General features: G+C 38.2%; 1 protein-coding gene across 2 annotated transcripts in view; it reads left to right on the forward strand.

Annotated features, from left to right (window-relative positions):
- The window catches only part of FN1 (fibronectin 1), a 66794-nt gene that overhangs the window by 16620 nt on the left and 22252 nt on the right, over positions 1-27922 (forward strand). The window contains exons 13-28 of one of the 2 annotated variants that reach the window (XM_004427520.3): positions 4233-4354; positions 6747-6927; positions 7125-7301; positions 8127-8255; positions 8362-8451; positions 9260-9454; positions 10189-10461; positions 11758-12024; positions 16215-16309; positions 17734-17902; positions 18347-18433; positions 20477-20668; positions 21998-22270; positions 23384-23566; positions 25682-25771; positions 27087-27356. In XM_004427520.3, coding sequence (XP_004427577.1) covers positions 4233-4354; positions 6747-6927; positions 7125-7301; positions 8127-8255; positions 8362-8451; positions 9260-9454; positions 10189-10461; positions 11758-12024; positions 16215-16309; positions 17734-17902; positions 18347-18433; positions 20477-20668; positions 21998-22270; positions 23384-23566; positions 25682-25771; positions 27087-27356 — 2793 coding nt within the window. The remainder of the gene's footprint in view (positions 1-4232; positions 4355-6746; positions 6928-7124; positions 7302-8126; positions 8256-8361; positions 8452-9259; positions 9455-10188; positions 10462-11757; positions 12025-16214; positions 16310-17733; positions 17903-18346; positions 18434-20476; positions 20669-21997; positions 22271-23383; positions 23567-25681; positions 25772-27086; positions 27357-27922) is intronic. The other variant, XM_004427521.3, reaches the window with a different exon arrangement.

The following is a 27922-nucleotide window of genomic DNA, read 5'->3' on the forward strand; positions in this document are numbered from 1 at the left end:
AGTGCCTCGCTGTAGGTGTTTTTAATTCGTTTTAGAAAAAAATTTTTGAATTTAATTTTCACTGGGTGACTAATTACAACACTAAAATGTGTTGAATCATGAAAGTCTAATTTTTAGACATTGGTTCTTTGAGCAACTACTGAGGTGCAAAATTTCCTCGACCTCTGTTAACTTTAGACTTAAAACATGGCCTGCTTTCAGAAGCAAAAAGAGAGATTTTCAGGGCATCAGAATCTGCCTGTGACAGAAATTAAGATTAAGTTAACTAAGTTCCTCCATAACATGATAGAGATTCACTCTCCTAGAGAACATGAGATGGGACAATTTGGCCAAAGGCAGTGTTCACCAAGACATGGGTCCCAGCTCTACATATACTGCCAAGGAGATACACGCCAAGCTCTACTCATTATTTCATGATCTGGAAATCGGGGACACTGTAGTTGATGACCTTTAAAGTTCCTTCCAGCACTGACAATCTAACAATCTGTGATCCTAAACACCAACCACCCAGATCCACTCTTTCTGTGAACTTTGAAGAGAACCTGCTCCCGCCCTGGCAGCCCTCAGACACTGTCAGGGCTGCAGAAGGTGACTTTGCTTTAGGCAAGCTCATAGCACAGATCGACCTGGCTCTTAAATTGTATTTTGCGTGCATTTGGGTATAAGAATCACTTAACAGAATTTTTTTATTTAATAATTTTTAAAAATCTGATTGCAGAAGCAGTGTAAGTTCAGAAAGTAGATGACTGGGTTGTTTTTTTCTTTAATGATGCAACCAAAGGATAGAAACTTCTAAAGAAATGCTCTCTAGTTTCAATGGTTATGGCTATTATTGGTGTGGCAATTTATTGAAAATTATTTCCTTCTCGTTGATTTAAAGACAGCTTATTTCTTTCTCTTTTGAAATAAGCCTGTTCACATAGCTACTTGCTGGAAACATTTAGGTAGATGTGTCAGAGATGAAATCCAGATGGGAAGGAGGCCTTCTGTTGTTGGAGTTTATGTGTTGACCTTGTCTCTACTCTTTACATATGGTACCAGTAGAACCCACTGAGCATAGAGGAGATTTAGGGGAGAGGGGACTGGTGTTTGCCCTCAGTATGTGGTTTGGTTTTCTCGATGGTTCATGCCTAGCGTGTGGGGCATGAGGAGGGTGGGGAGGCTAAAAGGACAACTGATTACCAAGAGATTGTCTCTGAGCCTCGTCCTGTTTGTTCCTCCCACGGAGGACTTGGTGGAGCTGTTCAAACTAACAGAAGATAAGAGGCATTTGGTTTGTCAATAAACAACTAGGAAAGCACAGATCTCAGCAAACTAAATAGAGAAAAAAAGACTGAGTCGCAAACCCATAAATGTTTAACTTCTCCAGGGTCACTGTTGCTGGAAATTACTCATTTTGACCTTAATTTTAAACTGGTTTTAAAAGCATAGACATTGTCTCCTATCTTTACTTCATTATTTTATTCTTAGCCGGATGTATTGAATAAGAGAGGGAGTCAGGTTTTCATAATGGTGAGTAATTGCTCAGTTAGGTTAATTTTAAAAGTTTTACCAACTAACTAGTATCAGAAGGATGATCAAAAAGATTTTAAGTCTAAGTAATGTAAAGGATGTCAGAATTTCCAGATTTCCTGTCTTCAAATCATATGTAGACGAAGGTAGAGTGACAATCGGACTTTGCCCTTACAAATAATGGACACAGTCTCTTTACTTTCTGGACAAAAATGTGCTAAGTGCATGACATCCTCATCGCTGGTCAGTGTGTTCCCCTAAAGGTGAGCTACGGCATAAACCTAAAATTGAAAACAGAATTTCAAACCAGCGCTTGAAGTTTTAGAAGGAAAAGAAACTTGTGTAGTTTTACTCTATCACTGGGGTAAAAACCACTGAGCTGCCTTTTTCTCCCCCACTCCCTCCTCTTTTATCCTCCTTCTTGTGGACGTAGGAGCATGATTAGACTTAAAGCTGGGCAGTAAAGGTCATTTGTGTTGTCTTTCTAAAACTTAATGACATTTAGCCATCATAAACTTTTTTTTTAATTAAAGACTATTTTCTTAGAACAGTTTTAGGTTCACAGAAAATTGAAAGGAAGGTACAGAGATTTCCCATATACCCCCTGCCTCCACGCATACATAGCCTCCCCTATTATCAACATCCCCTACCAGCATGGTACATTTGTTACAATCCATGAACCTACCTGGACACATCATTATCACCCAAAGTCCATGGTTTACATTAGGGATCACTTGCGGTGTTGTACATTCTACGGCATCATAAACGTTTTCCCCTCAAAATCATGACTGCCAAACTAAATAAAACAAACACATATCAAGTGTCTCCTTATCTGAAGAAATTATAGTAGGATTTCTTTAAGAGATCAATATTTAAACGACCGTATGCCGATTATTATAAATAAAGGACGTGATATTCCTGTATTTACTGATTTAATGGAACTACTTTAAATAGTTACATCTCTAGAATTTGCCTTCACTGCTTATCTTTAAAAACTTATTTACATTTGTGAGGATCTTCATGAACAGAAAGGGTGATTCAAAGAGAGACACGGAATTGACTTCTGCCAATTGATTAACACAAGCATCTTGCCATGTTTTGTGAAATATATACCCCTTGAGAATGGAAAACAGAATTTTATACATGAGTTTTGGAACTCATGTGACTTGGAAATACTTGCATTAAATGAATTAAGATTCAAAAAATATTTGTTAGTCTTCAACCAACTTTGCATTATTCTCAGTGTGGAAAGTGAGTATATTATTCTGGAACTTTTGAGTCTACACGGATTTGCAAGTTATATATTTGTTCTGCTAGAGAAGACTTTGTTTTCAAAGGGAATTTAACAGCAAAGATAATAAGTTTGAAAATCAATATTTTTTTTTCAGAAAACTTAAATCTGTTACTCTGGTGAAGTGTTTTATTAAACATGAAAAATTTTGCTGTTTGACAGAGTGGCAGTTAGAAATTTTCAGAAAGGTTATTACAAGGAGCTTTATTTTTATTTCTAATAAGTTGAATGTTGATTGACATCATAAAAAAGGTAATGTTTAGGAAAAAGATAGTGTTCTGTGCCACAAGCATAAATTTTTCAGCTATTTCATTATAATTCTAACTTGACTCTACACTATTAAGCCATTGATTCCACTTCTGTTATTTTGTTTTTTTAGAAAACAGAAAAAAGAAACAAAACCGTACTTTAAAGTTTGTTGGAAACAGTCATACACATCAAGATGTAGAAATGGTGAATTTAGTATATATTTCAACGCCATTTCAGTTGATAACTGCTTTTGAAAAAAGAAAGTTGTGTCTATTAACAATTTGACCAAACGGTGGTATGATTTTAGAGTATATTTACTGAATAAAAATAAAGTTTTTTTCCAAATTGATAGGATGTTGAGACTGATGAGAAATAAAATTGAGTCTTTAATTGTTACCTTTGTCTATTTGTCTAAGATTTGACCCCATTTAGAAATGTGTTTGTTTTACATCATGTCATTTGTCCTTTGAAATGTTTCCTTCTTACATGGTATACTCATTCCTGATGAAAGCCTTCACAAACTAGAATTTGCTTCAAAGAAGCTTAAAAAATAAGTCAATGAAATTTATATTCTATATTACATTATTTGTGTTAGGGTAGTTTTACCACTTCTCATAATTCTCACTTTGAAAATAGAGAAGAAACCAAGCTAAGAGGCATTGTTTTTAACTTATTTGCTGTAAACAAGTTCTATTTACAATTCTCTTGTGAAGGACAATAATTTATGAGCTAAAAAAGGATTCGTTGGGAGCTGGCCCCGTGGCGTACCAGTTAAGTGCACGCGCTCCGCTGCAGCGGCCGGCAAGGAGGCGTGGTTTGGCAGGTTCGGATCCCAGGCATGCACCAACGCACTGCTTGTCAAGCCATGCTGTGGCGGCGTCCCATATAAAGTAAAGGAAGATGGGCACAGATGTTAGCCCAGGGCCAGTCTTCCTCAGCAAAAAGAGGAGGATCGGCATGGATGTTAGCTCAGGGCTGATCTTCCTCACAAAAAAAAGAAAGAGTTGTTGCATTGATTTCGAATGTCAATATGTAAAAGATTGATCCCAGATAATTTTTATTATACTCATATTTACTAATAAGCAAAATTGTCTTTAATGATGGCCATCACTGCGCACTACATTTTAAGTTGAAGTGAGTGAATACCCAAGGTAACCAAATCTCAAATTTTTATTCTCAGGCACAACCGGTCCTGTCCAAGTAATCATCACAGAGACCCCCAGTCAGCCTAACTCTCACCCCATCCAGTGGAATGCACCAGAACCTTCTCACATTTCCAAGTACATTCTCAGATGGAAACCTGTAAGTATGAAACCTTGGACACCCAATCTCCTAAAATTAACAAATTCAGAACATTTTTTTCAGCTTTTGAGGCAACAGATCTGATTAACTATTCACAATACGTTTATATTTGTTTAGTGACGAGACAATATGTGGTCGATTGAATTGACACATAGATTTAGGTTTTTTGGTGTTTTAAAGAATTTAGTTCTTTATGTTAGAAAGATCTTAGCAAGGACATAGAAATGATAATGCTTAAAATTATTCTTCTTCAATATGGGAAGAAAATCTAAAGCTTTGTATGTTTCATAACCCTTTGAAAGGAAAAGAATTATGGGCATCATTTCCTTAATTCGAAAAAAAGCCCCAACTAAATTCATATCTTTGTCTTTTGGTTCACTTTTTAAGTGATCATTGCTTAAATTTTGATCCTCTGAAGTTATTTAGATAGAAGAGAAAGATGATAAGAAAGAAGTATAGATGAGAGATGATAGTAGGTTTATTTACAGAATGAACCTTGTAATTTTCTAGTAATAAGGGTCTAGAAATTGAAGAAATCATACGAAAGAGGATATGGGTCTATTAAGCTTCAGTTTCTCTTAGCCTCTCAGACCTGCCCTGCTATATCTCCAAAATTCATGACTCATAATTTGAGAAACACTATTTTAAACGTAGGAGAAAAATGTCCATTTTTAATTACAACTATTGAATTCTAGCAATTAAAAACAATGTAAAACAAAACAAAATGTTTGACCAACTCATGCAGTTGTATTTAAACTCTTTAGGGAAAATTCAAGCTGTTGAAATTATTCTTTTTCTTTTTTACCTTCTTTTGTAATGTCTGTGGTATATTGAGTAGCCACTTGCAGAACTTTGTACCTGGTCATGTTAGTCCACAGAATCAATCTATTTTTCCCTCCAACACCTTCTTGTATCTTATCTTTTCATCTCATCACCAATTTTATTTGTTTTAAACTTGACTCTGAACTATTATGTGAGACCACTATAATAAGGGACATTTACAAGTAGGTATAAAATGTATATTAAATTGGAAAGTGCTCAAAGAGTGGCAATGATGAATTTCTTTGAGATTTTTAACAATTAAAAAATTTCAAGTCTGCTGAGACATCTGACTTGGGTCTCTTCTCCCATCCCCAATGACACTGTGTCATTTACAACTTATATCTACAATTTATAATGTTTACAAGCATTAAATTCTCATCTACTCTCAAAAATTTTTTTTCAGGTTTTTCCTTAATGTATGTCACATGAGAGTTAACTTTCTAATATTTTCTTCTAATAGTCAATCAAATAAATTTACATCGAATAAAAGGTTTATGACGAAATCTGAGCTAATTGTAATGCCTGATTTAAAAATTTTTTACAGCATATTTGAGTTAAAATTTAAATTTAAAGAGTACTAGGATCATTTTCATTTATTTCAAAAATATGAATGGACACTTGAGTATCTGAATTACTGAGGAACTGGTTGATTGGATAATTTCTAAAAATCATTGGGCATTAAAAATGTATTTTGACTGACATTAGTTTAGAATGTTTACAAGTTAAAAAGATCTCATCTTGTTTGCAGTAAGGGCGTTTCTTTTCCACACATTTTATTCCAATGAGTTTTGTCAGCCATGGCATATTAATGAAGTTGGACAGGATATGAAAATGTAAACTGGAAGCAAAGATTGAATAAACCAAAGTCGCATTCTTCTGCAGTCTTGCCCAAAGTTGGCTAACCACTTTTGGTGGGGTAGTTCATATTTAAGAATGAGTCATAAAACCAGACCAGCCAAACCTTGTATGTGATGGCCCCAGGAGCTGAGTCATGAAGCTGTATTATGTCTTTGACTGTTTTCTGCAAGGCAAGAAACTTGAACTGTATCCCTCCAAGTGAAAGATAGAAGATATGGCTTTCCCCACTTCAGAGAGGAATATATCTCTGTTCATTGTAGAAATGAAAAAATTGAGAGAGGAAAAACTTGAGTTCATCATATTATGTTGCTGATATTAAATAATTAATCTGGCAAAAAGGAAGGTACCCAGCACCTAGGACTGTGTAACCTTGGGCATGCCACACAACTCTGTTTCTCCACCTGTAAAATGGGGACAATAGTACCATTAACTTGGAGGAAGGGGGAGATGAAGATTAAATGGGAGCATGCGAGTAAAATACCGAGAATGTGGGACATAGTAAGCTCTCCATAAATATTAGCTATAATAATTATTATTATTAATATTAACAAATTCTGCTTCAGGTCCCTATTCTGATTCCGATTTTCCATGATTTTCCTCTGATGAGACTGCATAGGTCCCTCATTCTTCTTTGAAGATTACTCCACATCATCTCTGAATGTTCATCCTTGTGAATACTTGTGTGTGTTTCTTTTTTAATTTAAATTTTTAGAAAAATGCTCCAGGCCGTTGGAAGGAAGCCACCATTCCAGGCCACTTAAACTCGTACACCATCAAAGGCCTGACACCAGGTGTGGTGTATGAGGGGCAGCTCATCAGTGTCCAGCAATACGGCCACAGAGAAGTGACACGCTTTGACTTCACCACCACCAGCACGAGCCCAGCGGTGACCAGTACGTACCCCAGCAGCCTCATGTCTGTGCCTGCATTTCCCAGAGCTAGCTCGCCTCAGAAAGTGCTTTTCTTCTCCATTCATATTCTTCCATGGGTGCCACCTATATTTAAAAAAAAAAAATGATATTCTACAGACAATGATAGTCAATTTTCCCAATGGCTGAAGGCTCTCTTTACCCTTTCTGTGACTCTCTAGGCAACACTGTGACGGGAGAGACAACACCCTTTTCCCCCGTTGTGGCCACTTCTGAATCTGTGACTGAAATCACTGCCAGCAGCTTCGTGGTCTCGTGGGTCTCAGCTTCGGACACTGTTTCAGGATTCCGTGTGGAATATGAGCTGAGTGAGGAGGGAGATGAACCACAGTACCTTGGTGAGCTATAAATGTGTTGTCATGACAGATTTTGAGTGGCTGGTGGTAGACCCGGCTTAGGAGAGGGCATCCAGGCAGGTGGTCTATGAGGTTAGGAACTAGTTGACAGCTCAGACTGAACAAAGGACCCTCCAGTATGAGGAAAGGGAAGGACTGGCCCTTTCTAGAACTGAGCTGGGTTTTTCCTGAGCCGTGCTCACATTTCCCTGGTCCCCGACGTGTGCTGCGTTATGCGTTTGCCTGGGTGCAGGTCCATACAACAAAAGTGTTTTCTGTGTGGAAGTAATTGCCAGTTTGAGGACTACAGTGGAAAATGTTAGCTTTTGGGGATATCCAGTACCCTCATTCATGCTTTTCAAATTCTCATGTTTAGTGGACTTGTAAAAACTTTATTGTAGAATAATATACATACTGGAAAGTGCACAGATCATAAACTAGAGCTCAATGAATTTTTATAAAGTGAATGCACCCACTTGACAAGAACCCAGATCAAGAAAAAGAACATCCCTCTTACCCTACTCCCCATCATCTCCCACCGATAACCACTACCCTGACTTCCAGCCACAGAGGACTATGTTTGCAAATTCGGGGGTGGAGTACAAAAATTATACATCTTTAGAGAAAATATTTGGAAAATGGAGAAAAAAAGAAGAAAAATTATCCCATAGTGCCTTGATAATTACTGATTATCCATAGTATATTTCCTTGTAGTTTTACCCCGTCCGCCACAAATATATAATTTTTCAGATGTCCTTCTCCTAGGCTGTGGAGTCATTTGAGGGATCATTGTGCTCTGATGAGTAACCTTTCCCTTTTATTTCCAAGATCTTCCAAGCACGGCCACTTCCGTGAACATCCCTGACCTGCTCCCCGGCCGAAAATACATTGTAAATGTCTATCAGATATCTGAGGAAGGAGAGCAGAGTTTGATCCTGTCTACTTCACAAACAACAGGTAGGTGTGTACTCCACGGTGTGAAAAGAATCTTTTTGTGTGTGAAGCAGACCTATAGCAATATTTCCTGACTGTTGCTTCATTTCTTCCTTTCTTTCTTTGTTAGCACCTGATGCCCCTCCCGACCCTACCGTGGACCGAGTTGATGACACCTCGATTGTTGTTCGCTGGAGCAGACCACAGGCGCCCATCACAGGTCAGCTTAGCTTCCTCTTCTTGGCTGCCATGTTAACCTTGATGGCATAAGATGTGAAGGAACGGATTCTGATCTGTGGAGTGGCATATCACTTAAATCTCCTATCTAATTACTAGACTAGGGTAGGGATCTGTGTGTGTGTGCCTATGTGTGTGTGTGTATGTAATATTAATTAAGAATGTGATTATTTTCAAGTCTTACAGCCCTACTATCTTACGGATCATTCTCCCTCAAATCCATTTTATCAACCCTTTACACGCACACACACAAACACACACGCAAAACCTCTAAGGCTGGCTCATTGACTAATTAAACCAGGCATTCCCATGGTTAGAAGAGGGGTAATTTTTCTGAAAACCTCACTCTAACAATCTCAAAGAGGGAGCTGAGTTGCCTTCTTAGCTCATTAGGTGACTCAGCTGTCTCTGAAGTTCCTAAAAGACACAGCACTAGACAACTCTGTGCTCAGGGTGCTTCATTAATTGCTTCCATTGTCCAGAGCTCAAAGAGAAGAAATCAGTTTAGCATGAATATCTTCACCTCACGGCTTCTCCAATAGACATTTATTAAGGATTTTGGGTCTTTAAGGGTGATATTCATTATTAAAGAGTTTTGCATGGCTGTTCTTATTTTATCTTTGCACTGAATAGTCCTTATAAGAAGTGGCAACACGGAAAGAGTCAAAAAGAATCACTGGTCCTTAATTAATCAAGCACGATGCTAAGGGCTATTGGGAAAGCGGGATTTATGACTTTTTAAACCTCTGTTTCATAAAAGTGTGTCCTGCTTTTCTCTCATGAATCTGCAGGGTACAGAATCGTGTATTCACCATCAGTAGAAGGGAGTAGCACAGAACTCAACCTGCCTGAAACTGCCAACTCCGTCACGCTCAGTGACTTGCAACCTGGGGTTCAGTATAACATCACCATCTATGCCGTGGAAGAGAATCAAGAAAGTACCCCCGTTTTCATCCAACAAGAAACCACTGGCGTCCCACGTTCAGGTAACTTAAAGACACTTCCTATGTTCTCTTATCTCTTAGGCTTTAACAAGGTAACATCTTTAACCCCCCTTTTGTTGGAGGAATAAAACCATCTTTGGATTGTGTTCATTCCGTTAGCCTGATGGGGAGGACCAGAAGTGGAAGATGAAAGAATAATTGTCTCTGTGGGAGGGTTGCTTTGTCTCTGTCAACAGTTTCTATATGCAAGTAATTTTATAGATGATTTTATCCCTAAACTTTTGAAATTTGGCTGAAATGTCCTCACTACAAAGTAACTTATCAAAGTTGGCTATTGGCCTTCCTGATCAAAAACTGACACCACAAAGTCTTTGTATTTTTCCCCAGAAACTTAAGGGTCAGTTCATCTGTTGCTTTTAAGTATTAGAAAATGATTCAGTAAAATGAAAACCACTTTTTTTGGTTGTCACAATAAGGGTTTTTTATTTTGTTTTTTTGTATGTTCCTTTTAAACCCCTCCATGAGACACCTCATATCTTGCAAACTCATCTGCTTGCCTACATATTTTAGATAAAAGCTTCAAATATCATGTGGAAGCAGTATGACTGAACCATGAAAATATTAGCAAAAGTATATTCTCTGGTTAAGAGACAAAATTTAGCATTGCTCTAGATTAAGAGGCTCTATGAATTGCCTTATACACACCCGGGAAACAGGCTTTCTAAAAATAATCTTCAGTAGGAATTGTGAATGACCTGTTGGCTCTTGTCTGTCAGATAAAATTCCCCCTCCCCGGGACCTGCAGTTTGTGGAGGTGACAGACGTGAAGATCACCATCATGTGGACCCCCCCTGAGAGTGCGGTGACCGGTTACCGCGTGGACGTGCTCCCCGTCAACCTGCCTGGGGAGCACGGGCAGAGGCTGCCCATCAGCAGGAACACCTTTGCGGAAGTCACCGGGCTGTCCCCAGGGGTCACCTATCACTTCAAAGTCTTCGCTGTGAACCACGGGAGGGAAAGCAAACCACTGACAGCAGAACAGACGACCAGTACGTCCTGCTCCTCGCTCTACCTCCACCCCAAATTCTGCACCATTGCTTCCAGCTTGTGAATGTGCAGCATACCGTTTACTCCTGGGTTTGCAATTAGAAATGGGAAAATACTCAGCTAACATAAAGTGCATTAAACTTGAAAACAAAACTCAGAGAAGCTCCATGGATGCAAAATGGTAACCCATTTCCCAAATACATGTGCCAGTGGAATGGCAGTAAGAGAGAACTTAAGAGAACCCAACTTCCTTTGCCGATGGAGACATGGATTGAAAACTTAAGTGCGTTTTTGTGTAAATAAATATATGTAGATCAGACTTCAACTGTAGGCCCTCAGCACTTTAGAGCAGAATTATTCACAAATAGTAATTGCTTGAACATTTAGTGCTTGTTAGGCACCAGGTCCTCTGCTCCATTGTTTATAAGCATTTTCCTCATATTTAATCCTCATTTTGACCTAAGGAGGAAGGTCTTGCTAATCCCTATAGAGACATGAAGAAACTGAGGCTTATAAAAAATTCTGCAACTTGTACAGTCACAGATCCAGGAAATGATGGAGCTGGATTCACATAGACCTATGTCCTTTAGACCCCAAAGCCCATGCTTCCAATTATTATACTTGACTCTCTCTTAAACATTTCCTCTCTAAGTGTTTTAAATTACTGCAGGGAAATTGCTAGTTGTCTTACTAAAGAAGAAAACTCACAATTTATGTGATTCTTTTCAATAGTGCAAACTCACCCGTGTCCTACCATGACTCTGAGGTTCTGAATATATTTTATAATTATTGCCCAATCTGAATCATGTGAAAATAATGTTGATTTCTCCAGCAAAGGACCATTCATTCAATAAATACAGAGAATATTACTTTTGGTTCATATGGAGCTTCCTTCTTGCCTTCATCTTAGTGGTCTTATTCCTCTTTTCTTAACCTATTTGGCTCAGAGCAGAGAAAATGGTGGCATTCACAAGTGTGTGTTTTGGAGTTTTTTTTATGCCATCTCTTTAATGTTAGAATAATATTGGAAGACGATGGGAAAGTCAGGCTGGAAAACTTTGATTCCACAGAATCAAAGTTAAACAGAAAGGTCAGCAATTTCTCATGACTGACACAGAGTTTTGCAAAGTTCTGTGTAGCACTCAATCTTACTGGCTCAATTTTTCCAAGGTTTTGACTCTTACTTGGTTTGAACCTTGAGAAGAGAAAACTTAGAAAATTCAGCCAAGCTTTAGAACTTCGGTACAATGATTATTGAGGTTTCAATATTTCTTGACATGTTTCATCTTTTTTTCTAGAATTGGATGCTCCCACCAACCTCCGGTTTATCAATGAAACTGACACGACTGTCGTAGTGACCTGGACGCCACCTCGGGCCCGGATAGCCGGGTACCGACTGACCGTGGGCCTGACCCGGGGAGGCCAGCCCAAGCAGTACAACGTGGGGCCCTCTGCCTCGCAGTACCCGCTGAGGAACCTGCAGCCTGGGTCTGAGTACACTGTGAGCCTCGTGGCTGTAAAAGGCAACCAGCAGAGCCCCAAAGCCACTGGAGTCTTTAGTACCCGTAAGCCAAAATTTAAATGTCTTTTCTTAGGGATGTCGTAAATTCTTAACTATATTTACATTCTCTGCTCTTCGTCCATTTTTAAAAAGTTAACTTAAAAAACTTAGTACAAGAGATTCAAATATATAATAAATAATAAAAAAGAGATTTAAAGCCCTGACGCTCAAACTGTGGTCCGTGGACCAGTGGCTGGTCCATCAACTGTTTGTTACTAGACAATAAGGAGCTTGTGCCAGAAGGTAAATCATGAAGCTGACTATTTAGTTCAGCAGATCAGTTTTTGAAGCAGGATTTTCTCGATGAAGGAAGCAGTGCGTTAAATTACGTATGTTGCCAAACTCCTTATTTTCTCTGGGACCGGGACTTTAAGTAAAACAGTTTAAAGCACTCAGTTATTTGAAAATTGAATGCTATCGTATTAATGAATTTACCAAATGCTGGTGAAGGCAAGAAAAAATCAGCACCTATGTCTACACCCTAATACTTTGAGTATCGAATGATAGCAGTCAATGTAGAATAAAAACATCTACCAATTGAATAGAAACCAACAGAACAAGAAGCCAAAGAAATGATTTCTTTATGAGTGTTGACTGCAGCAGATTAAAGTATTTCTGCAGAACAGAATAGCTTTTCTTTTTTTCCTCAAATTACTCTTGAAATTCCACAGGGGGCAAAGTACTGACAATAGTTTTTAGTCATGTCTGTTTTTTGCTTAGAGTTTTACAGGAAGTGGCCTTAAATCTTGTAACATATTTACATCACAATAAAGGCCTGTATTCATAAACTGATTTCTATTAGAGACATTTCATTTACATTACAAAGAATTATGAGACACCTTATTTCTACCTGAGCAATATTTGTTAGTTTTAACTCAGCATTTTGAATTGCAGAAGCACTTAACGCTTTTTTCAGCATATATTGCAACTATGAACTAGTTTACAATTTTCTAAAATCTTTCAACAAATCTTTCTCTTTGGCTAAGTTTAAAATACAGATGTTAAAAAGCATTCAAAAAGTGAATATAAGCTTAGTTTGTAAATAACTTTGGAATTTATTTCCCAAAGTAAATTCTCTATAAACTTTTCCCTGTAGGAATTCATATAATTTACCAAAAATTTGTTTCCATTTAAATTTGGCTTATGAAGTTTGGCTAGTGAAGTCTTTTTTCGTAAGTAACTGCTAATCATAAGCAAGTAAAATCTGCTTTTTATTTGTAAGTTAACCTTTAAATTTTGCTATTTTATGTTACATGGTACTAAGATACTTTAAAATCTGTTAACGTGAAATCAATGTCTTTGTATTTCTTGTAAATAATCTATTTCTTATGGATGCCCGTCACTGCATTAGAATTGATATTTCAATAGATTTAGTCTTTTATTAACCACATATGATTCTACATATTATCTTTTTTTACTCCTTAACATGAGATGTATTTTATGTCATTTCCTATGTTGGATAGAGTGCCTATTATAAAGAAAAAACATTTTTAATGATCTAACAATAATTAAGTGGAGTGGAGTGGGTCAATATAGACTACTTCAAGTACTTTTGGAGACTGATATGTTGGATACATATGTGTTATTTTATGCTCTGCACAATACATTTATACAAAATATAATTCTATTTGACTTAAAGTATGGATAGTCAAAACTAATTTTTTTTTCTTCGTGAGGAAGATCGGCCCTGAGCTAACATCTGCCAATCCTCCTCTTTTTTTGCTGAGGAAGACTGGCCCTGGGCTAACATCCATGCCCATCTTCCTCCACTTTATATGGGACGCCGCCACAGCATGGCCTGACAAGCGGTGCTTCGGTGTGCGCCCGGGATCTGAACCGGCGAACCCCAGGCCGCCGCAGCTGATCGCGAGAACTTAACCGCTTGAGCCACCGGGCCAGCCCCTAGTCAAAACTAATTTTAAAGGTTAACATAGTGCGCTGCACACAGTGTATTTTCAAAAAATATTTGTTGAATAGACGGTTAACTAAAGAATGAGTGAGGACGAGAACAGCTCAACCAAGCTTAGATCGAAATAAACCCACGTAAGCAGGGGATTCTACGACTTTGTTTGAACTTCAAGTACTCTCTGAGGCTGTCAACATCAGCAGGGCTTGCGTATTTTTAAAATTGCTTTAAGTTTTTGTTGCTTTTTACCGTCTTACCAAGCTGAATTCTGGGAATGACTTTTCTGGGTTTTATAACTTGTGTTAAATTCTTAAGAGCCAATGTTTGAGGCGGGTGGAAAGCTGTTTCTGGGGAAAAGTCAGCTTACTCTTTTATAAATAGGGCAAATTTTATTTCTTTAACAACCAGGCTGTTCTTCATCTAACAAGACTGCCAGAACCCGTAGCTCATACTTACAGTCACATCCTTTGTTTGACATCAGTTCGTGGGTTTGTGGTTTGGAGATTTTCCTGTAATGGTCTTCCCAGGCAGAGAGCATCGTCTTAAACTTGGGAAGATTCTAGCTGGCTGGCTCAAGCAATAGAAAACACCCAATCTTAAAGCCCAAGATGACTGAGGAGAATGTAATTTGTGAAAAAGTTGTGGCTTTCACAGATGTTCAGTGAAAGAAGCTGACTGCTCTCTGAATTCTTTATTGTGGCCATGAACGTGGTCACACAGGGCTGGCGATGGCATTATGGCAAAGTCAGCAGCAGCCAAGTTGTGCATGATTTCAGAGGCTCTGGGAAGGCATCACAGGTCACTCATCCTAGTACCCCTGAAAACGCCATCAAAATAACAACATACTTATGAAATAGCTCACCAAACCAGTGCTACTTCAGTTCAGCCATTAGAGTAGCCATTGCAAAGAGGCCCACATATATATTTTACTTTTTCCCACATAATATTTTAAAAATAATTTTTTTAAATTGCACGTTAAAATCAAGACTGAAAAAAGTGATAGAATTGCAACGCTAGGCCTAAATTCCCACATAACAAAGAAAAAATAATTGACCAGAAGTGAGTAATGACTAGAGTCTTAACACTTTTCGTCTCCGTTTATATAACTCTGGAGCATAAATCTTTGTCTCATCAGCCATTCATAATTTAGTATAAATGCATTTAATAGGTATTTTCCCAGTGGGCACAGAATTTGGCTGGGACGTAAAGAGGAAGGAATTGTGAAGACATCAAACATGTGACCAGGGCTATGAACACACTTGAAACCCTTGAATTTGGCGCACCCTACTCAAATGTCTTTGCTTCTGAGACCTCGTTTTTCCCGTAGCAGCCTGTTATTAAAATGCTTATTCCCCTTCCTACAAGATTTAGTTGTTCAGCCAATTATATTTTAGAGATTCTAAATAAGGTTCGTGGGATTGTTGAAAATGTCTGTCTTAACTTTGTGTACACATATTCTTTCTCTTCCTTTCTTTTCTTGTTTCTTTAAAGTAATATTTTCACTAAGAGAAATAACAATGATATCAGGATGCTAGGAGATATGAAATAAACTTTTATTATAATTCCTAATTCCAGTGGCAAAATACTAAACTTGTGCGATATGATTAATCTGAATGAGTAATCACATATTTAGGGAAAGAATCTTTAGAATTTATAAGTGCATTCATGGTGGCAAATTTTGTTTAATTTTTAAATGGCATTTCTTTTGCAACCAAAAATAATTGGCCATCCTTATGGAATAATTCAGCATAAAGCTATCTTTAGATCACCATCTATAATTTAACCGTTGTTCTCAAATTAATGATTAAGAAGCAAAATGATAATTAGTTTTTGGTGACCAGTTTTACATTTTATATGAGATTTTATACTGACGATATGGGGAAATTTATTGTCATCAAACTCAAATCCCAAACATGATGAAAAGACGCAAATCATAGAGTCCAAGGTGTTGAAAGGGTCCTCTGAGCTCTTCTAACCCCTTGTTACTCAAGTATGATTCATGGACTGGCAGCATCGGCGTTGCACAAATGCTAACGACCTAGTCCCCTGGTGAATTTACAGAATCAGAACCTGCGTTTTAGCCAGGTCTCAGGTGATTTGTGTGGCACATGAAAGGCTGAGCAATGCTGATCTGCTCTCAATTCTCACCCAGTGAGGAAACATGTGTTACATCCTGGATCCACTAGCTGATTAAACTGAGGTTCTTGATAAAAATACTTGCTATCTACGTTCTGTGCAATCGCCTGTGATTCCAAGGTTTGAACACGTGTGTTGATTCCCTTTCACAGTGCAATCTGTGGGCTCCATTCCACCATACAACACAGAGGTGACTGAGACCACCATTGTGATCACATGGACGCCTGCTCCGAGGATTGGTTTTAAGGTAAATTGCAGGTGTTCCTAACCTCTGGTGACAGAGCCCCGAGGTGCCCTCATGTTTCTGGATGTGGTAGAAACAGGATGTTCAGGAGTCAAGAGACTTGGGTTTTGTGCCTGTTTCTGTTCGCACCTCTCTGACCACGTTGTCAGGGCATAACGGTGCTTCTGGCTCACTGAATTGCTCGAAGGATGGACCGAGGCAGTGAAAATGCTTTACAAACGGTGAAACGTTAGTGTGGAACTGTTAGTTGTTATCTTATTTTCTCCATCCTTTCCCCCAGGGAATTACATTTAAAAATACATAGAGAAACACTATTTGTTGTGTTGTTCTAAATGGATGTCAACAAGTTCAAGAAAACCAATTTAGGGAGACCAGTTAAACTCAGAGTCACTTAATAACCACATTTTCATCCAATTGGTTTCATCTCAATCTGTTCAAAGCCCCTTGGGTGAATCTCTTAATAGAAGTTAAGATGAAGGTCTTCCCTGTAGATGGCTGGATTCGTGTTCTTTAAAGTAATGATATTAAGACAGCGATGAATGCAAATGAATATGTTTAAAAGAATTCTTTTCTTTGGCATTTAGATTGTGGGGGGAGAAATATTTATTATAATTGGAAATCAAGACTAAATCCCCATGATTGTTTAAAAAAATATGCCAAAGGTCATTTCTTTTTTGAAATAAGCGAATGGCCATATTAATGATTATGCTACTTAAATACAGAGAAATCCTTTTTGAAGATTTAATATACCTTTAAATTTCCCTTAATAGTGTCATTCTGAGTTTCAGAGGCCTTATAATGAGGAAGAATGTCTCTAGAGTTGAACACTGCTTAATGACACAACATTACCTAAATTTTTGAAATAAAATATTGAAAAGATTAAAAATTATAGGCACATTCATTTTAATTCTTCTTTAGTAACATATCACCCTGTAGTTGAAGCGATGAATATACTTCTTCAAAAGGAGTGTTTTTGAAGTACAAAGAGTTACAGGGTCTGTTACTTTTAAATTGAATGTTAACTGACTGGAGAGAGACCTAGAGGATTTCTTCCAGCAAAAAGAAAATAGAAATGAACTGCCATGTGGCCCAAAGCCCCTGTGTGCCTCTGGTTTATACCAGGAGATTATTTATCAAGCAATACAGTAGGTAATGACATTTCTCTGGAACCTTCCATCACAAGCCACCTTAATGCAGTGTCTTGGAGGATACCTCCCCGACTTCGCCCCCCTCCACCCCCCATTCAGGGAATTTCCGGCTAAAGTATCTAAGAGAGCTGAAGGAAGGCCCCAACTCATTCCCTGCTGAAAGCACAGTGTTCCTTCCTGAGGAGCTCACATTATACGAAGCATAACCACAACCTCTCAGCAGTAACTTGGCTCTGGAAGTATTTGTCCTAGGTGTTTATTTTGCTTTTCTTCTTCTAGCTGGGTGTACGACCAAGCCAGGGAGGGGAAGCACCGCGAGAAGTGACTTCAGACTCAGGGAGCATCGTGGTATCTGGCCTGACTCCAGGCGTGGAATACGTTTACACCATCTCAGTCCTGAGAGACGGGCAGGAGAGAGACGCGCCGATTGTGAGGAAAGTGGTGACACGTAAGAGGAGTTCTTTGCCCCTTTTTTTTCAGTTTTTTAAACTGTTCCACTTTTGAAAAATAGCTAAAATCAGTATTACTTTTTACTTATGGTAACGGCACAGGGGAAAGATCCCATCCCTACATATATTACTAGCTATTTCTAAATTTGGAGTGGCAAGTTCAACTCCTGTCATGTATTCTGTGGCATCAGAAGTGTTCTTTCCATGTCGGAAATATTTACGAACTGGCAAGACAGAAAGAATTTCAATAGTGTCGCAAAATCATTCATTGTAAAAAAAATCTCTCAGAGAATTGCTGTCCACCATGGTTTCATAGTACAACTTCTATATCTTTATTAATTCCTGGAAGGAAGAGAAGGAGGGAGGGAGAGAGAGAAACATTCCAGAAATCCAGTGCTTTGTGTTAGCTTTAACTTTTAATTTAAAATTTTCTTTCTGCATAGCATTGTCTCCACCAACGAACTTGCACCTGGAGGCAAACCCCGACACTGGGGTGCTCACGGTCTCCTGGGAGAGGAGCACCACCCCAGGTAAGCCTGGGATGTATCAGAGGGCAAGTGCATGCAATACCTTCCCAAGACAGACGTTTTAGAAACTATGTTCCTTTCAAAGAAAGATAAGGTCAAAATTCTAAGTAACCAGCTCTCCATAAAAAATACAGGAGTCCATGAGTGTACATCATAGAGCGACATGTAGGGGGTTTTACTGCATGTTTATTTAAATCAGGAAAGAGAACAGAACATTCCTTATCCAGTTGTAGGGAATCATGAAGAAAAGCATTCTGGAAGGTGCCTTTTGCTCATTGGCATTCAAAATTGCCAAGCAAATGGCTGAAGTTGTACTATATAGTTTTCCTTTTGTGAGTTATCATAGATCCTAAGTTTATCAGTCAATGAAATTTTACAAATATTTTGTCAAGAGTTGCACCACAAAAATCTAAGGGTGGAATGACCTCCATTTTACAGAATGAGGAAACTGAGACTCAGAAAAAATGGAATTACCCGTAGTCACAAATTTTAAATGTTACAGAACTGGGAGTGTAACATAAGTTTTCAGACTTATTCTCACACCCAATATCACATATTTGGATCTTGTTTGTTTGTTTTATTTATAGTCAATACTGAGAAATTTGGCTAAATGAAGTTCCATGACTATTTTTAAAGCTTTAAATGAAGCTTTTGTCTAAACTCTTTGTGAACACATATTGAAAATTATTTATAAAATCCTAAAATGTGTAAAGACACCTATAGCAATATTCAAGTAGCATGATGTACCATGGCAATGACAGGAGAAATTCCTGGCCTTTGCCAAGCCCACATGAAAGTCTCTTTAAATGAGAAATGTTAACTAAAATGTAATCATTTAATATTGGGGGAATCACTGATGAAATATCACGATACTCATTATTGAGAAATTTCTAACTTAGACAAAAACAAGTTCCAACTAATGTTGATTGCATCCATAACTGCTATATTTCTTAATTTAAGGGCTATATCTAGTTTATTATCTCACTATTTCTAATTTTACTGTAATTTTTTGAAGAGTTTCTTACCTTTGCTTGGGCACACAGCTAAGGCAATTATCTCTAAATCTGATCAATATGTGCAGTCACACACAATGAAACTAGCTCAAAATATCCTTTTTAATCCCCCTCTGAAGTAGAGTGATTTGGGGAAAGTTTTCATCATCTGTGGAAACATTGTTTAAGCCAAAGCTATGCTATTTCCAGACAAATTACTCTAAATTTGAAACTTTTAGTTGGCACGTTTCGTGCTTGTTGGAAGCTGGATCATTCATATTTGGTCTGAATGGATGGTCTAGCCCTCTATCTGGATGGTCACTAACACATATAATGACCTAAACATTTATTGCCCATCCGGTTGGATTTCCTGGTATATACTTCAGTGTTCACCCTGTTCCTAATGACAAAATAACACTGTCATTTCCTTGCCCTTTAGTAAGTTTAACTTAAATATACTTTCTCATTTTACTTTTAGTTTGTCTCTGCAGATCTCTAGTCATCACTGTTTTAATATGAATATCTCTCTCCTCCCCCTCAACCCTCTTTCTGCCGAATTTCTATGATCCTTGAAGTCTTCAGCAGTTAATATTCTCTCTCTTGAATAAGTATAGCCACTTTAGTTTTTCACTCTTTCTCCTTTTCCTTATTCCCTTCCTGTAAATCTCATAGGTTCAGACCTCGTAAATTAGGAGAGTCTGCTTTGGGGAATGTGCCTAAGGTTGAGAGCCATTCCATACTAAGCAGGTAAAATGGAATATTCCTCAGCTGTCCTGCAGATGGTCCGTTAAGGAAGAGGGTGGTAGAAGGGCGTGGAATTTGGAGACAGAAAAGCCTTTGGCAATCACTTCCCCTTTCCAAGGTTTTCTTTGAGCTGAGGAGATTAATACCTGCCCTGAAGGGTTGTTGTGAGCACTGAATGACAGTAGAGTCCTCAGTAAATGCCGAGTCCGTTCCCCATTCCCCTTCGTGGGGCCATCATTGGAGTCTAGTTTAGTATGCTCTGGACTGCAGATGCTCCATGCAGTACCGTCTTCCTTTCTGTTTTCTCCAGACATTACTGGTTATAGAATTAGCACCACTCCTACAAATGGCCAACAAGGATATTCTTTGGAAGAAGTGGTCCATGCAGATCAGAGTTCCTGCACTTTCGAAAACCTGAGTCCTGGCCTGGAGTACAATGTCAGTGTTTACGCTGTCAAAGATGACAAGGAAAGTGCCCCTATCTCTGATACCATCGTCCCAGGTAATGGAAGAATAAGCTGTTTATCCTCAGAGTGGCAGTTTCAATAAGAGGGGGGATTAACATCTTAATCCCTAGATGGTTGAGTGTGTCAGATATATTTGGGATTTAATTCTGACCCCTCAACCACACTCTCCAAAACCATGAAGTCAAAGCAACTATTTGGGAAAATGCTTGCTGTTAACACTGCTTTACTGTCTGTGCTTCACTGGGATGCTGTTTGTTGCGATGGGTATGTAATTGAGTGACAACCATGGCATTAACCCTGTACTGTCCGCTCACGTGGAAATATTACTAAAACAATGTCATGTGTCTGTACTCAGTACTGACAGGCTAAAAGTAATATGGTAAATGCATCCCATCAGTACGTTTGTGCCTGATTTTACAGTCCCTACCAATTTTCAACAGCTGTCTATAAAATAGTATTTGTCTCCATATGTGAGCCTTGAAATAGCACTTGGTTGACACATCCAATTCTTCATCTGGCAGTTTCTAATCCTTCTGTTTAAAAATTGAAAGAAAAAATAAGAAAGGCCATACCTTCAGGGTATTCTTTCTTGTGAATTAAAAGACAACATTGAAAAGACCTGTCTAGGGATAGGTTTGTTGATTGTCCAAAATTGGATTATGACAGAATAAAAACATTGGACAGATTGTGTTCCCCTTTGCATTATTTGGTAGAATGCTTTTACTAATGCTAATTAAATAACTTTAATTATGAATTAAACAAAATTTGGCAGTGGCCTTGGACTCAGGCTTATCTGTCTTCTGCCTGAACGTGCTTTTGAATGGCACATTTCACACCATACATTCATAATGCATTGGCATTATGGATACAATGTTGTCATGAGTTTTTGTATGGGGAAAAAAAGAAAAACTCATCAACCATTTTTTTTTAAACCTTCTTAATGCAAGCTTTATTTTCCTACTAAAAAAGTTTTGGACTTTTTTAGACTTGCTGATACTTACTACAGATATTATTATGTCTAGGTGCTAGGAATGGTTTTGACATCTCAAACAGGCCTATAATTTTTAGGAACCTGAGAGGTTTAAATGTAATGTACTGTTGAGAAACATTTTCAAAGTGACAGAAAATCCCTAAAAGAATATTGTAACCTGTTTTATTCTCCCAGGGAAGCAAACTATTCATGATGCTCAGGAAATCATTTCAGATAATTTGCATATTACCATTGGAAGAGATTGCATATTACCATCATTGCTTTAACATTCCGTCAATTTTACCACTAGTAACCTGATGTACACTGCTTTATTTTTTCCTCTTTTTTGCCTCTATTTCCTTTTGCCCCCCCCCTTTGCTTTGTAACTCAATAGAGGTGCCCCAACTCACTGACCTAAGCTTTGTTGATATAACCGATTCAAGCATCGGCCTGAGGTGGACCCCGCTAAACTCGTCCACCATTATTGGGTATCGCATCACAGTAGTTGCAGCAGGAGAAGGTATCCCTATTTTTGAAGATTTTGTGGACTCCTCAGTAGGATACTACACAGTTACAGGGCTGGAACCCGGCATTGACTATGACATCAGCGTTATCACTCTCATTAATGGCGGAGAGAGTGCCCCCACTACGCTGACACAACAAACGGGTGAATTTTGAAAACTTCTGTGTTTGAGACATGGATGGTGTTGCATGCTGCCACCAGTCACTCTGGTTAAATATGGATGTTTCCAGGGAACAGCCAGCAACTTGCCAAAGATTAAGAGAGGGCGCACTGAAGGGTGAGGAATCGAATGCATACGCTAAACTGATTGGATGAAGACATGTGCAAGTAGTCTTGACTATACTTTCATTTAAACCACAAATATGTATAAAGCTAGAGAAATACAGATATCTGATCTATTAAATACAAAATAGCAAAGGTTAATCGAATTTGCAGACCGTAGTTGTTTTTAAATATCTAACATTAATATCGAATTGTATAATGAACCAGTTAAAATATACTTCCAAAATGTACCATTAAGCCCCTCCTTCTGCTCTTTGATAAACTACCATGATCCTTCTTTGTAGCTGACTCAAAACCCATTGAAATTTAGAGTAGAATGGAAGGGGGTGGTTTCGAGGTAGGAGAAATGGCAACTGTGGAGCATTCTAGATTTGACTGTCATGATGAGGTGAAGAAACTCCTCTTTAACCACAGTCTGGGGACAAGCATGCAACATTATAAAGGTTCTCTGCCCTGCATGGTAAGGAACACTCTGAGAACCCATTTGCATGAGCCCTTTTCACTTGTAAGTAGAATTCACTGAATGGAATTGTAGCTATGCCAGTAGCTGTAGTCAACTCATGTCGGGGGAAATTCAGGACTCTCCTGTTCTTGTCTGTGTGCATGTGTTTCTCTGGAAAGTACTGCTATGTTTTTCTTTGCTGTGTGGCAACTTAAGCCTCTTCAGCCTGGGATAAAATCATCTTCAGCGGTGTTAATAATGTACTTAAAATCAACATATTCGAAAGTCGATTAAAATCATTCTTTAAAATATATTGACGGCAGAAAGGTTAAAGGGGCCTAACAGTACTGTACGTAGTGTTTTATTTTTAACAGTAGCTCACTATGATTTAGATTAGATTTAGATTAGACTATTTGCATGATTATGATTCGTTTCCTTTATGCATGAAGTATTGGTTTTACCTTTCCAGCTATTTTTGTTAGCTTTACTGTTAACATTACATTAACTTAGTCTTCCTTCTTCTTTGAAACCAGCTGTCCCTCCTCCCACTGACCTGCGATTCACCAATGTTGGTCCAGACACGATGCGTGTCACCTGGGCCCCACCGCCATCCATTGAATTGACCAACCTCCTGGTGCGCTACTCACCCGTGAAAAATGAGGAAGATGTTGCGGAATTGTCCATTTCTCCTTCAGACAACGCAGTGGTCTTAACGAGTAAGCGGTCAAGTGTATCTATTCGGTAAATACTAAGCTAGAGTATAAGGAAAGAATTCTGATTCTCAGGTAGGACCAACCAAGATCAAGATAGCTACAACAGAGTGACAGACTAAATTCTGAATGTAACAAGCAGCTCTGTCAATTTTGAAAGATGTCATTGTTTATTGTTTATTGTTAATATGTCTTTGATATCTACAACTTTTTAAGCATCATGGTGGAAAAACACCAGGAGTGAAGTTCAAAGACTTCAAACAAATTCTGCTTCCAAATAAGCACATACAAATAAATGTTTGTCAAGAGAAATTATATGACTAAATATAAATGTTTAGAGAGAGAAAAAAGATTGAAAATAGTGTCAATATATGTTTTATTCTCATTTTTTTAAAGTGTCAGCAGGTCATCTATTTAACATTTGAAAACTTAGAAACAGCAGCTGATTACTCAGGATCGATCAGGGAGCTGTTTTGAAGAAGAGCTAGGAGTTTAATTTGTACTTCAAAAAGAGTCTGTTAGCAGGATTTCTCTGAAGCTTGAAGACTCAGAAGACAGTTGACACTAAAATAACAATAATTTATGGAAATCGTCTCTTTCTAGTTTTTACCCTTTTGAAATAGACATTGTTTATTATATAAAATAAAAGTAGGCTGCAACGTGCTGCTGTGTTTCACATAAATGTTGCTTTTCATTATTTTCACTAAAATAGAAAAATACATATGCAAGAACAGTATAAGTTTCGACGTAAGGGAAAAATAGCCCACATTTAGGTATATTACCAAATGGTGGTCTGAAAACATCCTCTATTTTCAAACGTATTGTAGAGAATGAAAGGCAGCCCAGTGTGACCATGGTCTTGGTTTCTCATTTTGTGGCTGAGGGCGAGAACATTCTTATGTTTGCATATCAGCGGGGCTGTTGTCTCTGTTCTGGAGCATTCTGGAACCGGCAGTTACAGCATTACCCTAACACAAGCCTCTGCTTCAGGACCACTGTCTGTCCTCCTTCGCCACAGACCTGTCACGTGTTCATCATGTGTTCCAAGGTCTTATTCTAGATTCTACTCAAATCCCAAGGAAACTATTTCCTCCTAGAACAGCCATTATTATGCTATCTTACAGATGAAGCAGTGTAAGCACTGAGGTCCCCAGTGGTTAAGTAGATTGCCTCTGGCCAAGCAGGCAGGAGGAAAGTAGACTCCAAGCATCTGGTCCCCTAGTCTTTTCCAAACCTTGCGGGGGCCTCTGCAGAAACTCTGAGGGGGAGATGGTGTGGAGGGCAATGGCGTCTAGTGGGTCAGAGTTCAATGATTAGAAACCTTACTCTGTACCTTTTTTGGTAACTCAAAATGAGAGAAGAGGATACCCAGTAATGTCTATTTAATTTTTTCTGAGTATTCTGCTCTCACCTTAATTTGGCAGAACTGATCACTTTCCCTATGGAGTATGACTCTTTTCCAGTAAAAGTTCATTGTCAAGACCACTGGTCTTGGCTTGGGTCAACTCCTCTATGACCTTGGGCAAGTACCTCAAAGAAGATAACTTCTCCATGCCTCAGTTTTCTCCTTTGTAAAATGGGAGTAATTGTAAACCAAACTTTTGGAGGTAACAGATATGTTCATTATCTTGAATGTGGTGATGGTGTCACAAGTGTACACATATGTCACAACCTGTCAAACTGTACGCTTTAAATATTGGCAGTTTATTGTATGGGAATAAAGCTGCTTTAAAAGGCAGCAAACTACCTCCAAGGGTTGTTGTGAGGAGTAAATGATAATCCACAGTGCCAGAGACATTATCATCATCTGCCCTCAACAGACGTACTGTTGAGTGGATGATAGAAATATCACTATGTGGCAGCAACTCCATCATATTGCGGATCTGGCTGAGTCACACTCACAAAGGTAGAATTGGGGGCAGGGCTTAGAGATGCTACAGGGCAAGGTGACCTTCCTTATCACCTAATTACAGCCATCTCCAGGTAGCGACGTTCAGTTAGGTGTAATTAGGCTGTAGGACTGGGTTCTTGGATATTTTATCAGTTGAAATAGTCCCAAGGGTGCTTTGATTTTTCATGCTTTCAAGCACAATTTAAAAATAAGTCCTGCTTGCCTTTCAGATCTCCTGCCTGGCACAGAATACTTAGTCAGTGTTTCCAGTGTTTATGAACAACACGAGAGCACGCCTCTTAGAGGAAGACAGAAAACAGGTGAGTCATGTTGGCAATATGTTTATCAAGTAGCTTTCACTTACCAGTTTTAAATAGCAAAATGGAATGCTACTTCTAAAAATACATCTCCATTTTTGTGGTGGTGGCGGTTGTAGCCTTGTTGTTACTTTCTGATCACTGGTCTTAAAAATTAAAGGACACCATATTCGACTATTTCCCTGACTTTCAATCACTAAGATTATACTCTCTGCTTCCAGAGAGGACTGAAAAGAGTCCAGAAACTTTGTTGTCTATCCTTTTAAAAAATGTCCCAAGAATAATATCTCATAATCTCTATTATTTAGAGATAGTGAACATTCCTTCTCATTGGCAGCTTTGTCCAATGTCTGACCCAATGCTATCATTATCATCAAAGTATTTTCTCTCCTTTACTAAGCCTATAAGTTTATCTCTTTTTTCTACTTGATGAAATATTCATTTACTATAAAAAAGAAGCTGAATTGAATCTCATAATAGTATGTCCCTTCTTAAATATGAGTACTTCTATTAATTTTTCCCTTTAAAAAAGTGTAATTTAGTACAGCCATTAATTTTATTTATTATAGTTCACTTGCTTCCAAAAAGAAGTTGTGATATCTCAGTTTGGTTTGAGTGTATATTTGATTAGACTAAGTGAATGGTATAACTAAAACAAAAATTTGCTGGAAGTCCCAGAGAAGTTAAGTGATTTGAATTTGAGATAAATTCTAAATTCTTGTTAACTTTTTTGCAATGCACTAAATTCCTGATTGATGAGAAATTACTTGCATTGTAATTTGTCCAGGATGATGTCTTATTCTAGTTTTAGAGAGCCTTATCTTTGGCATCATTACCACCCTGTTGACATATCAATTCCCTATTGAGTGTAGGAAGCTTCTTTGAGAGCCAAACACTTAACTTGAGTGTGGGCAGATCTTGTCTTACTTTGAGAGATACACTTACAGGATAGAAACATAGAATACTTGAACACTGAAGCATTTGAAAATACCAATTCCCAGAATATCTTAAATACCTATCTTCAATAGTGATGCAGAAATCTACTGTAATGACACCTATAAATTACTTAGATTACTTAGCAAAAGAAAAGAATGGTTGAGTTGGCCATTTTGAACTGAGTCAATTTATGATTTTGATGTTTATGTGTGGCTTAGAATCAGTGCATCATAACCTGAGGTTTGTGGCAGTTCATTGTGTGAATAAGAAAGGATAGAAACGTTGGATGTATGTTAGTTTCCTCCACCTTCTTTCTCACTTCCTAAGCTGGTGGTGTCTTTTTTTTTCCTCTCTCCCTTCCTCCCCTGGGTGGGAAAAACAGGTCTCGATTCCCCAACTGGCATCGACTTTTCTGATATCACTGCCAACTCTTTCACCGTCCATTGGATTGCTCCTCGAGCCAGCATCACTGGCTACAGGATTCGCCATCATCCTGAGCACACTGGTGGAAGACCTCGAGAAGATCGAGTGCCCCCCTCTCGGAATTCCATCACCCTCACCAACCTCAGTCCAGGCACAGAATATGTGGTCAGCATCGTTGCTCTTAATGGAAGAGAAGAGAGTCCTCCCTTGGTTGGCCAACAATCAACAGGTAACTTGTTTTCTGGTCTGCAAGAAACTTGGAGGACTTTCCTATGTAGGTCAGATCCTCTGTGAAATAGCTTTGTGTTGTCTGAGTCATCATCATCCCTTAAAAAATAGATCATGGTTATGAGACATGGACAGGGAAGTGAGAGAGTGTGTGGAGAGAATCTCCTCCTTAGGATATATTAAAGAAGATAATTTCTTTATCCCAAGAAATTTCTCAACTGATTTAGGTATTTATGCATTTCTAGTAACTAAAGTTTTATTCAAAATATAGAAAACACTCTATTTCAAAGTTTCCTTAAAAACATAATTATTTTAATGTAACAGTGTTGTTGTTCTTAGGAGATAGATGCTGAAGTTCTTAGGGGAGAAGCATCATCTTAGTCTCAAATGGACTAACAAAAAGACAGACACAAAGAGAGAGAGAGACAAGCAAATGTGGCAAATGTTACCACTTAGCAAATACCTGCGGGAAGGGGATATGGGTGTTCATTATATTATTTTTGTAACTTTTCTGTTGTTTTAAATTTTTCAAAATAAAAAGTTGAGGGGAAAAAACCTTTCAATAAA

Source organism: Ceratotherium simum, chromosome 37, assembly GCF_057802395.1.
Source record: "Ceratotherium simum simum isolate JZ-2026a chromosome 37, ASM5780239v1, whole genome shotgun sequence".
NCBI classification, from domain to species: domain Eukaryota; kingdom Metazoa; phylum Chordata; class Mammalia; order Perissodactyla; family Rhinocerotidae; genus Ceratotherium; species Ceratotherium simum.